The 13,259-nt window shown below is 40.1% G+C and overlaps 1 protein-coding gene across 5 annotated transcripts in view; it reads left to right on the forward strand.

The window, feature by feature from the left end:
- The window catches only part of dpp6a (dipeptidyl-peptidase 6a), a 208,477-nt gene that overhangs the window by 179,447 nt on the left and 15,771 nt on the right, over nucleotides 1–13,259 (forward strand). For all 5 annotated transcript variants that reach the window (XM_061065077.1, XM_061065078.1, XM_061065080.1 and 2 more), the window contains 3 exons: nucleotides 931–983; nucleotides 2,088–2,169; nucleotides 6,160–6,280. In XM_061065077.1, coding sequence (XP_060921060.1) covers nucleotides 931–983; nucleotides 2,088–2,169; nucleotides 6,160–6,280 — 256 coding nt within the window. The remainder of the gene's footprint in view (nucleotides 1–930; nucleotides 984–2,087; nucleotides 2,170–6,159; nucleotides 6,281–13,259) is intronic.

Below are 13,259 nucleotides of genomic sequence, written 5' to 3' on the forward strand. Positions count from 1 at the left end.
AGTTCTGACAGTTGGATCTGGGTGGTGCCGGTGATTTTTTGCTGCAGGTTTAATGACACCAGTGAGGTTTTGCTTGCGTTTTTCGGTGAGAAAGTAAGTACTGTAAGAAAGTAGATATGAAAAGAAAAGATTGAGTAACTCAAAATCAGGTTATAAAGCGATGTTCTCTGTACTATGAGTACACAGTGAGACATTAAACCATTGGAAAACAGACCTTGCAAGATGGCAGCGCCCACAAATTGCTTGGCAGATTCGTCTATAGCTTAAGAATCCATACCTTGATTATGACACAATTTCACTCAAGTATAAAGATAGGATATCGTTTTTTACCTGAATGGTCACATGTCATCTTCACTGTTAGTTCCATATTGTCCCCAAAAAATAGTTTTCTATTTTGGCGACACCAGGAGAAAATATGTTAAAATGTGGCATTAACATCCTCATGGACTCAAAGATGAAATAATTCGAATTTGGTGGTCAACGGGCAACTAAAACCATTACCTTTCTGGTCTGTCTTTCTATCCCTTTCTTGTACAAATATCTTTTAAACTCTTAAGGGATTATCTTAAAATGTATCACAATCGTCCACTTCAACTTAAACTCATTTTAACTTGAAGTGACCATGTTTAGTATTCAGAGGGAAAAGTCACTGTGACTTAACTTTCCTTCCAAAGTCCTGATATCTGAAGCTTACTAATGTTTTAGTCAGTACAGAATACTCTTTCACTGCTTCAAAATTAATTAACTTAAAACGTTATTTCCATGTCAAAACGTTCCTTTTTCTGTTTTCTATTTTACAAAGTTTTAGGACATTTTTGCTTAACTTTGACATCCAGTAATTTTACAAAATATCAGAAAAAGCATTTCATTGTCAATCAAGATATCAAGGTGAGCCTAATGTGACTCTTTTCCATCTGCCTCTGCCTCCAGGTGTATCAGCATTCTTACACAGCCTTCTACATCATCTGCAGTCTGGAGACTCCGTAAGTAGGCGACAGGGCTGCATTGTTCCATTTATATTGTATTTCATTATCCTCTAATATCTCACCTGTCCTTCTGCCTGCAACACTGAAATGCATCTCATTCCCATCTGTTCTCGCTCGCACCTCCTACAGAGCACCTCTGACATCATCGGCTCCATTGTTAACTCTAAATCCTCCACATACGCACTCTGTGAAGTAGAATCGCTTGTGATGTGTGGCCTCATGAGGCAGCAAAGGTTGTTAAATCAAAGGCAAAATCTTACATTTTTGCGAAATAACAGCAAGCTTTTAAAGCAGCAACAAAAACTTCTGGTTAGCGATGATCAAACAGACTGCTTGGGGCAGGGTTTGTAAAATGCGCTCCAAAAATAATACTGATATGTAATTTGAGTTGAGAAGGAAGCTCAATGCAAAATCTGAGTCTGTCTCTTGTAACTCTAGTGTCCTTCAGGGTTGAAAAGTGTATTAATTCTGCACGCTTAGCTCCAATTTGACCCCTCTAATTTGCATTTATTTGTGTTGAAAACACAAAGAGAAGTAGAAGATGAACATTTTGAAATTAATTTCTATTGAAACCATGACACATGTTTTCAAAAACAGTAAGTTTTAAGAGCCAGAACTTGTAGCCTTGATTAACTGGCATTGATCATCACAAAAAACAAACTGTTGGCATTTAATCAGCAGGTAGAAATCTCCCTTATTTCCCTTTAAAAAAATAACTGTCATACCAGGTCACATCATTAAATCAAATTACATTTCAGCTGCTCTTCATCACAAATCTATTTGTGTGCTGCCACCCAGTGGTGATCGGCCAAACAAACCCCTCTCATCAGATGACCTCATCCATCCTGAGCTCCAGACAAAGACATACAGGCAATGGCACCTCTAATTCTGCAGCCTGCACTGAGCAGCACTTTCCCCAATAAGAGAGAGGTGACACTGTTATGGAGAGCCGGTATTTATGGGTACACTTAAACCTTTTGTTCCCGGGTTTTATACACTTGTTCCCTTGTTGCAGCAGTGCCGGGAGCAGACACTTACCGTGTGTCAAGTGTCTGCACTTTTATCTGATAGCATTGTTTCCCCCTGTGTGTGCACCCCCAGGGAGACGTGGAACTTGAACCCTCCGGAGGTGCGAAACGCTCAGCTTCAGTACGCAGGCTGGGGACCCCGGGGACAGCAACTGGTAAGAACCTCAATTTCTATCAAGTCCCTGGTCTCATCCCTGCCTGTTGACCTGTGATGTTTTCAAATACACATTCCAGCCTGTCTTTAATAAGAAGAACAAATAAACAACAAACACACAAAGCATACTAGGCTCAAAGAAAATAGTATACATGTAGCAATGTGCAAATGATGTACAAAGAGGTAGAATATAGCTTATTTTACTGCCAGTTTTGTGCAGCTAGAGGAAGCAAGCATACTCATTGAAAGGGAAATTTGTTTTGACCCAGTGATGTAGCTGGAATGAGTAATGAAGAGAGTGTGAAAGGTAATTGTGTTTCCTCTGTTTAATCCTGCATCAATTGATTTTTATTATTTGGGGATTTTTTTCCGGGAGCTATTTGGTCGGTTGATATGAAAAATCATTTGCAAATATTTGCTTATTTATTCAACAAGCAGACAAAAAAAAGCAAAAACAGCATTCATACTCAAACTCTCTTAGCAGTGGTTTGATCAAAATCAAATGTCCTATTTATGATATTTATGGATATGCTATTATGATCATCGACTTATACTGAGCTATGTATACCACATCGAACGGCGCTGTTGGACTATTACTACACAAATAAAGTAATAGGCTTTTAAACCAAAAAGTTGATCTGAAATACAACAACATCTTTAATGGAACTGACAGAAGCTGCAGATTCAGGTGATAATACTCAGTGGGTTCCTCAGTACGAGCAATGCCAATTATCTTACATGCAATAATTTGTTTCATTGTCAATAGGAAAAAGTTCATCAGAGCAGCTTCAAGGTTACTTCATTTGCATATCCATAATCACATGCAGATGCCAATGTCAGTCTTTATACAGATGTCAGACATTATGAAGGTTGCGGCCCGTGAAGGTGGGTCGAGCCTGAGATAGAACAAAACTACCGATGCATTCAAGCGCCCTCTGTCCAATTACAGTGTCATATATTTCAGGAAATTAACCTGAAACAGCTCAGTGAATATCGGTTTTAAAACGGACAAGTTCCATCATACCTGAGGTTACAGTCGGAGCTGTGACATTTCAGATACATATGCAGTCGACGATGGACAAACAGTGAAGTGGCAACTGTATCCATATGCCCTCCATGTACCTGTAGCTGTGAATATATCCAGGATGTGACAAGAATAAATTAAGTATTTTTGTGACTTCCACTTTTTACCTCATCCAACTGCTTTTTATTTAGTTTACTAAACATGATATATTTACTGATTGATGAGACTTTACAAGCCAGCCTCAATGAACTGAGTCCCCTGTAACACTGAACAATTGACCAGTTTGTAAAGCATAGAGATTCAAGGGAAGACATCTTCTTTTCCCCAAAACATTCAGAGGAGAATTTGATGTGAAACCTGCCTTGTTTGCCCGTTAAGACAGACCTACATAGGGAAACCATAGAGACTCATTAATCATATTTTTAGATGCATCATTTTCCTCAGGTCACTAAGCTAACTTTGAGTCCTTCAAAACTGTTCCTCAAACTCTTTTGTCCCCAAGGATGCAAATGATTTCCAATGATTCATGGAGACTTCCCACTAAACAAATGTCAAATTAAACACTTTTGTTTGAATCTCAACAAGTAATGGTCCTTTGAAAATCTCCCAAGATGAGTCATTTTCCACCTCCATCATGGCACAGTCAAACTTGTAATAACATTAATGAGCCTCAGTTGGTTGGTTTGCAGCGAAGACGCACTGTAAGTGATAACATCCAGCCGCACAGTGCTATTAATTACCTGCTATCTCGTTGGTGGATTAATTAACAGTGTCGCTGGATTGATATAGCCTGAGTTTCCCACCATTAGTCATGGCGTGGTTTTTACCTCCATCAGGCAAATTATGTTTTAGCATGAAAGTGAGCAGCAGCTGGTTTCCCTGAAGGTGCAGATGCCCTCTGATGTAGAGGTGGAGGTTGAAGGTGAGACGTCCCATCAGCTAAAACAAGTTTGCAAAGTCTGTAAGCCAATGCATGCATCATCATATTTAAGCATCTAATATACATAAATCAGCCCACCTGTTATTCTGTTCCCAAATCTTTTATGCGCTTAATTAAATCTCCTTTTCTTTCCCCGTAGAGTAGGAGCACACATATTACACTTGCAAACACAGCTGTCAAGCCACATGTTGCTATTCATTAGGCCATAAAGTCAACGTAATTGGCTAAAAAAAAGTGTCATCTTATTTGTATTGTATGTGTCTGCGCAAAGATGTTTCTCAAGTTTTATTTTTTTTGGTGAAAAGTAAATCCCCCTGTGAATGGAAGAGTTTCTTTTTCTCTGCTCCCAGTGGGCAGCTAATCCTCAGCATGTGGCTTATACATATTGACAATCAAAGTTTGGATACTTTGCCCTAAGAGCCTGTCACTTTGTGTTGCATTACAACAGAGAGAGACGGTTTGTGTGTTAAAGCGACTAAGGGAAAGAGAAAGAATCTGTCGTTTTAGTCTCATGCTGCTGAAAGAGCACTTAACACAGACACTTATAAGTCCCAAATCTATCCCACTATTTGACTTTTTCATCCCTATGCAACATCTTTCAAACGCCACCCTTCCAGTGGTAAAACAGGTTTTCATTGACAGTTAATGTCTCATTGTGTAAGTTGCATGCCTGGTTCCTCAAAAAACCCAAAACAAACCAAACTAGAGTAGCAAAGTTTGTGCAGCCTCCTCCATATTCTCTCGCTGAGGATAAATGTGGATGCCAGCCATCCCTGGCAGAGTCCTTCTTTTCTTCAGAGAGAACGGGGCCAGGTCTTCTCTCTGTGCTGTGGCCTAGATTAGCTTCTATACAGGGACTCTGCTCCAAAGTGACACCAAACCACCTGGGCCCCGCAGCTTGCGTCTCCTCAAGAGAAAGTAGCAGTGACAGATTTGTGTTACCGTTAAAAAAAGATGCAGGGTTAGCTTGAGAATCCTTCACAAGCTTCTTAGTTTTAAAGGTGTCTTCTCAATGCCATATTGCCGAAAATGTTCACGGTAAAATATCGCAAAATGTGTAATTATTATACATTCATGTGTTCGTTTTTTCTTTGTAGTGTTGACCTATTTTACTCCAAATGCATTTCTGGTATTGGATTTCCTGCTGTACATCGCCCTTCATTTAGCCTTCTCAGAGTGAATATTTTTCAGAGAATCATTCAAAAAGCTGATACCATGATACCAGCTTGAGGCCAAGATATTCCATAATCCTTGAGATACTGAGCGAAGCCTTTTCCTGTAATAGCCTGCGATTGATTTCAGCATGGCATTAAGGCTTGTAACATTTTAAAATTCCAGCCCCGAGAGCAGACCCGCCCTACCACGCTCACCCTGGGTGCTGATGATCTATTATTCTCAGTAATGAAAGACTTGACCTTCAGCTATCTTCAAGGCCCCGCAGGCCCGTGGAAGAGGTTGCAAAGTTGAAATTCGGTCTCAAGGTTTTCTCCTTCTTATCAGAAACTGAAGACTTTTCCCTTTTTACTTTTTTTTTTACTTTCTGTTCTTCCTCAAGTCAAAAGATCCTGATGCCAAATAAAGGCATTTTTTGAAATTCAAGGGTAGAGCACTACAGCTGAAAACCTGGGGTTAAGTTTCCCTCTAAGGTGTCGGATTAAAAAGCACCATGCTTTGTTTGTTTTGACCCTTGGGTTGATCTTAACAGTGATAGTATGGCTTCTGCCCTTTACAGGTCTCCCACTTGCAGTTTACCTGTTTGTGTCAAAACCAGACTGCCCACAGGTTTCCTCTTGGGCCTGTTGATAATAATTTATTATGTTACAAGTTATTCACTTAAAGGAAAATCCCTACAGAAAGGCTGTCAGTCAGATTCAGATAGACATCGGACTCCATAGAGCTTGAAGAGTTAAAGCTTCCTGTGCAGGGCCACTTCAGGAGGACAGGAGCTGCTTAAAAACAAACTTTCATTGCGTTGCCTAAATTTGATGAAAATTAGTTTTTTACTCTCTTTTTTTCAAATTTTACAGATCTTCATTTTTGAGAACAACATCTACTACCGGTCGACAGTGGAGAGCCGCTCCATTCGTCTGGTGTCTACTGGAAAGGAAGGCGTCATCTTCAATGGGCTCAGTGATTGGCTGTATGAAGGTAAGGCTGATGCCATTGTGCCAGATGTGAAAGAAAGTTTCACAATTGCATATGAACTTGATTTTGCAGAGTTTGACGACACATAAAGAATGATGCCTCTCTACATGTGCCTGTTTAAAATGCAAACATTTTCCATTAAGTATTTTCCAATAAGTAAAACTGTAAGTAAGGCTTTATATACCAAAACAACTCGCGGTGCATTGTTGTGTTAGCATGCAAATGCTAGCGATCTTTATTACGCTCGTATCTTCACACTGCATGTAAATTTACCTGAAATGAGCGTGATCTAGAAACACAGTTAAGCAGTGAGTACAGTATGTTATTCTTCTTTTCTCTAGTCCCTCAATTAAACAACTTTTATACACGAGGGGAGGAGTCAGCCGGCCGTCCGGGCGATGTAAACAAACTGAAGATAGGACTCGGAAAACTCGGATGTTACACCCATTGTAGACAGTCATGACTCACAGAGTTATTTTCAGAGGATATACTTGATTTATATTATATTTAAGTGTGAAAAATCGCATATAAAGCCTTTAAGAAGAAGAAGAAGATATACTTTATTAATCCTGTGAGGGGAAATTCAATTTTACACTCTACTATTGAGCCATGCTACACACACATAGGCTGGAATACACATGTGCACAAACAGGATCCTATGGACATACAATTATGGAGATGTCAGCAAGAAATCCACTGCAAGAAATGATCCCACATTGAATCTAAAAATGTAAAATTGTCATCAATATACTTCTGTTTTCTATATATATTTAACCAAAATTATTCAGAATATGAAATTGTGAAATGGTAAAGTAAAGGTTTCTAACTGGAAATCAATAAATCAATGTGTGGCATCACAGTTGCTCTTATAAAAAAAAGTATTTCCCCTTGTCACCATTTGAAGCAAAAGCTAACCGCTGCCGGCCATAGACATGTAAGTATACATGTAAGTAAGGGCACAGCTAGGACAGCTAGAAAGAAAACTAAACATATGATACTTTCACTACAACAACAATTGAGTGAACAACTCACTCTTTGAACAAACTACTCGTCAATGGCTTTAGCTATGACACACAAGTAAACAAAGCTTCATTTTCAAGGTTTTTGGGTTAGAAGGCCAAGAACCCCTGACTTGAAACATTTTGACCACCAAAATCTGGAGAAGCTAACCTCATCCCTCTCCTCCCATATAAACCTTCTGCAGTTCCAGATGTATGAGGAGTAATGACATAAGGCACTTCTCCTCCCATGTGTCAGCAGCCACGTTAGTATTTTTGGTGCGTGCTTCTTGATTTCCTGCAGGTGAATTAAAAATGGAAACTCTTGTCAGTTTGCGTCTGCTTAACAAAGTCCCCGTAAATGAATAAATGTTCTACATGGGTTGATTTGCATTAATTCAGCGGTGTGCATGTGTCGTACACACTCTGATACAGATGTCAGGGTGCTCTCCAAAGCGTCGGCGGCGACGATCAAAGCTCACCTGTGTGCCTCGCGGTTTAAAAAAAACGAGGATTGGTGATGTGTTAGCGTTCAGCTAATGAATTTCTATCTACTGCGCTGGGTGAACTCTCTGCTCCAGTGGAACAGAGTTTTAATAACAGAGCGAGAGGGAGACAAGGATCATCTGGATATAAAGACAGCAGAAATAGAGACAGCTTTAAAGCCGTAAAAATAACCCGAAATAAAACATTACATTTATGTTTGATTATGGAAATGGCTGCTACCTTGGAGGCCTCTGAGGATTTATACGCCGTGACTCAGAGGTTATCTGAGGTCATCTGCACACCAGGACGAGATCTGTAACGCTGTTTCCTCTTCACATCTGCTCTGTTTTTTTATTCAATATTATCAACACACGGCTCCTCTTATCTCTGCCTGACATTAGAAACCATGTCCATTCTTCAAAAGCAATATCTATTCCCCCGCCACTGGAACATTAATCAGAGCGTTATTACAGCGTCTGACCCCTGACTCGTATTAATGTGCCACTGAGGGTGATTTACACTCCTTATTTTTTGGACCAGATAGATTTCTCATCAGCAGATAAACACTGGAATGGCTTCATAATATTTAAATTGGACATCAAATTCTATTCTAAGACATTTGGAGCAAAAAAAAAGTTTTCTGATGATCATGTACTGGACAAAGAGTTTCTTATCTGTACTGTTTGCCTGTCATTATGTTTTTTTCTCTACTAAAACTGTGCAATCTGTTGAAAACTGGACAATATTTACACATCAAAAGTGCTATCTATACATGAACCGTGCAATATCTACGCTGTTCATCCATCAGTGTATATTCATGTTTGTAAATATTGTTTATATTTTCAATTACCTGCGCTTGAACATGGCTTATTACTTATACTACTTTATTATTACTTTCACTTGGTACTTATGCTTATTATATTGTTATTACTATTTTTATTTTTTATATTGTGAACTTATCTTATCTTCCTACTGATTTTTGGTGTTATGAGCAACTGTAGCAAACAAATTTCCCCCTGGGATTAATAAAGTATTTCTGATTCTGATTCTGAAGATAAAATCTTTAAAAAATATCAGAGATTAATAAAATATGCCAATGAGTCATTGTCTGATATCATAGTTACTTTAATCCTCTCCCTGGTTAAATTGTTCACTTTTGATTTGATCTTTTTATTTTTTATTTTAAAGCGATGTTCTTTAAACTCCGAGTTGATTATTGAGGTTGAACATCACTTTGTGAGAACTGTACAGCAGGTGTCGCTGTTATTCACAGAGGTGCTGCTTGTCAACAGGCAAGACAGGCAACTGCTTGTGGGGGCCCGGACCAGTAGGGGGTGGGGGGGGCCCTGAGAGCTGACAAACTTAAACCAAAGCAGCCATTCTGTTTAAGACTACAATAGTTCCATGTAGCTGAACGTAATGAAGTGACCAATGAGTGAGTAGACTTAAGTTTAACTTTCTTCAGGTTTTTAATAGTCAAGCATTTTGCTGCGTTGTCTGCGTCGGGTTTTCATTTATTAAAGTAAAGATAAGCCCCTCTGTTTCCACTTAGCATATCTCCAAAAAGCTGCATCATTGAATTATAACTTACTTAAGATTTGATGATGTTTGATATTTCCTGAAGTCATGTAAGTGCTCCCACAATAATCCCGTGTTTAAATAAAGTGCTTCTATTTGGCTCGTGCAGAGCCTTGACCTCGACCCCGTCCCAACACTTTATGGCTGAGTAAGAGCTCCGACTGTGAGCCAGACCTCATCATCTGTGGCCGACCTCACCGCTGCTCCCGAGGCTGAAGGGGAGCAAATCCCTGCAGAAAGGCTCCTCAATCTGTCGGAAAATAGCGGAGGATAGGATCATTTTAGAACGAGATTTTTTTTTATCAATGACATAAAATGTTGTAGTAATGTCCTAACTTTAGCTACAACAGATTAAATTTGTCTTGATCTGGTTTTACTTCTATCATTTTACCAATACTTTAAAAGTCCTTTTTCTTTCCCATTAATGATGAATCCCTTTTTGACAAACTCTCTAAGCCTGTAAATAGATTTGGCATCGGCCCAAGTGTTGATGCCAGCATCTGCAGGGGGAGCTTAGCAGCCACGTCAGGTTGTGTAATGTTTACATTTATCAGTGAGACTGCGGGGCTGAAGATTTTCATACTAATGACTCAGACCGCGCTCTGGCCAAGGTCAAGCTGAAGCTCAGACCGCCGCTGCCGCCGAGGAGGAGAAATGAGGTCTTAAGCTCTGGCTGTCGCTGCGCGGCAGATTTGAGCGCCGAGGGGTGAAAGGTTGGCATATAATCTCCCAGGCTTGAATATCCTCTGGCTCACTCTGCATGATGTTTGAATCCAATGAATGTGTTTGTGTGTTTATGAGAGAGGAAAACGAGACAGAAGAGGGAGAAAAAAAAAAAACAATTAAAGAGACCCTGTGGGCTGTGCGTAATAGTCCAAACTGCCTCTGGAGAGTCTGGAGTGTTCTGTCATCTGCCGGCTGTCTGATTACGGCGGCCGCGCTGATACTGACACATCCTGCAGTGTGACGCAGCCCGAAGAGACAACTGTTTATTGGGCTCTGGTGCAGCAAGATAAAAACCCGGCGTCGCTTTGATTTCAGTCATGTTTGCCCCGTAGATGTTTGGTTAGATGACGAGTTTTTCATCGAGAGGCTCGTTCATGGAGTCGTGTCTGTTTATCGGCCTGTTTGTGGCTCAGCCTGCAGGGCGTGGAGTTACCACATAATCAACACCCCGTGTGCTGGAAAAGAGAAGATTAAAAAAGGGAATCAAAATGTTGGTGTTGAGTTTGGTGTGAGTGCAACCGAGACACACAGTTGGAAGCAGTTTCGTAGAAGTATTTTGTGTGCTTCAAAGCTGCTTTGCTGGCAGATTGAGTGAAGTTCTGGAAGTGTTTATCAGCACGACAGGAAAGTTAATGAGTTGTTTTGCAAGATTCGGTATCTTTTTCTTTGATGTTGCCGCTGCAGGATGGTGATTTGAGGTACTGGTAAACAAACATGTCACAAGACACTTTTAGGATCAAATCGGGGATGGGTATTTTAGTTTTCTGTGGAAAATCATGAAGCCAAAGTTTCATGATCACACTCGAACTTTTTTCCACTTTTTATTTATTGCCCACTGATGCCATATTAACAAATGAGGATTGAACCAGATGGAATTGGAAGTTGTGTGTTTTTTTCTTTTCTTTTCTTTTGTAGGAGGACGAGAGAGAGAGCAAAAAAAACAACAGCAATAAAAATAAAAGTTTTGCTGTGATAGTTCCCGTGTAAAGTCCAGGATTAAATGGGCACTCCAGCAATTGAATATAGCATTTCAATAAAGTTTGGGGAGATTGCAAGACACAGAATTAGATAGACCTTTTTATTGTCATTGCAGTGCACAAGTACAGAATATATAAAGATTAGATGGCTGCCTTTATCGGGCCAGATGTCATAAAAAAAGATAAATAAGGAAAAACATCTCTATAAAAACATGATATTGCACACTTCCACACACATTTCCCAAGTATATTGCACACAAACCATGTATAACAATAAGATGTACTATGTAATGTTAGTGCACAGTAAAAAGAACATGGAGTAAACTGAACAGCAGAGGCTGATTTAGCCTCACTTAGAACTTCCAGTAATGGTCAACTTCTGAAAGTCAACTTCTACATTTCCCAATATCCCCTGCCTTTCTTTACTTTTTAACCCCTACTCCAAAATATTTTAAAGATGTCTGCAAAATTTCTGCTATAAATGGATCAAAACTTCCTGGAGTACCCCTTTAAGTTGTGACTGCTTGGCACCAAAGACAGAGACTGAGGATGTAATACACTTACTCATTCTTCTTCCCATTTTGCTTTTTTGCTTACTCTTTATAAAAAAGAAAAATGCAACGTTGTCTCTTGCATCTCTTCTCATGTTGCGAAGTTACCGTTACCACACACACACACACACACACACACTATACGAGTCTCTGAAGAGGCTGAGCAAAACCTCACCTCACCTCCCTCATGCGTTTTATATTCCTGCACAATTATCACTTCCACCGTCACCTCTGTCAGCTCTGAGGAGACTGTACAGTATTTATAGTAGCAGCTGCTTCTCTGACTTGCTTCTTTTTTTTTTTTTTCATGCATGTTGGCTGCAAAAACATGAACGCCAACTAATCTTACCAGCCTCATGGGTGTGTCTCTCTGCTTTGAATTTTTTTTAGCTTCAATTAAAAAGTAACAGCTTCTTCCCACACATCCTGGGAGTTTGCCATGCTGTAAAGATTTGGTGCATTTAGTATGACAGTCCAAAGGTCAGCCTTGAGGATACGGCTCTTTGTTGCTGTATTGGCAGACATGACTAGGATAGATGATAGTGTCACCTGTGATTTGTGGAGTTGACTACAGGCTCTTTATATTCATGCAGCACAAGAGGAAAGAGGTCGTGCATCTGAAACTTGAAATAAGTCGCCTAAAAATCCGCATCTGACAGTAAATCAGAGGGGAAAAGCTGCAGTTTTTACACATGACACTGCTGCCCTCTGTTGGAAACATTTGGTTATTTTTACACAGTGAACTTGTCAACACAAACTTAACTTGATTAAATATTCTACATAAATATTCATACAACATGAACTAAATGCAACCTGCAGCACTTGATTCTTTTTTGACTCATCAGTTCAGTCTGTCTGTGATTGTGACCAGGCAGTCATTAATTCACATTGGCCCCTTGACTTATAGTGTCTCATGCATTAATAATGACCTTTACTAAGTGAATAATGTAGTCTGCACAGCCGCATGGAGAACATGCAGAGAGGAGATGAGCTTTAGTAATCATCACAATGAGGCGTCTGGAAAAAAGAAAGAAGAGAGTCTCATTACTTAAGAGAGAGAAATGAGAGAACGTGCTTCACTTACAATCCTTCTTCTCTTTATCACTTTTTTTTTGTGTGTCGTGCCTCGCTGTCTTCCCCCCCCCCCCCCGCACATATCAGGACACTTCTAGAAACTTTAATACTTTCTTCCTCGCCTTGCCAAGGTGACTGGGCGTCCCCAGCCAAGCGGATCCGACAGCCCGGTGGTTCCACTCTCCCTGTGGAAAGCTTTTTAAGCCACCGCTGTTGGAGTCAGCAGGCGTCGGGGGGGGGGGGGGACTGCCCATCCGGGAAATTGTTTTTATTATTTTTATTTTTTTTCTGTCATTTGCAAATGCAAGCGTAATACTGCACCATGCTGCTCGGCTCATCGTCGGGGCAGCGAAATCCAATAATGCCCAGCTGAGCCCTGCCAGCAGGATACAGGAGAGCAAAATGCTACCATTAGCCATTTTTTTTCCTGGTCATTTCACAGGTATAAGGATGTGTGTTTTTATAACAACTTGTCCAATGGGTTGATACAACAGGCACGGCTGCATCAGAAAACAAATGTAAATTAGCGTCTGCGCTGAGGCTGTTTGTCTGCTGTTCCTGCATATCAAGTAATTCTGCCAAGCGTGCACGC

This window comes from Labrus mixtus, chromosome 19 (genome assembly GCF_963584025.1).
Source record: "Labrus mixtus chromosome 19, fLabMix1.1, whole genome shotgun sequence".
Classification (NCBI taxonomy): Eukaryota; Metazoa; Chordata; class Actinopteri; order Labriformes; family Labridae; genus Labrus; species Labrus mixtus.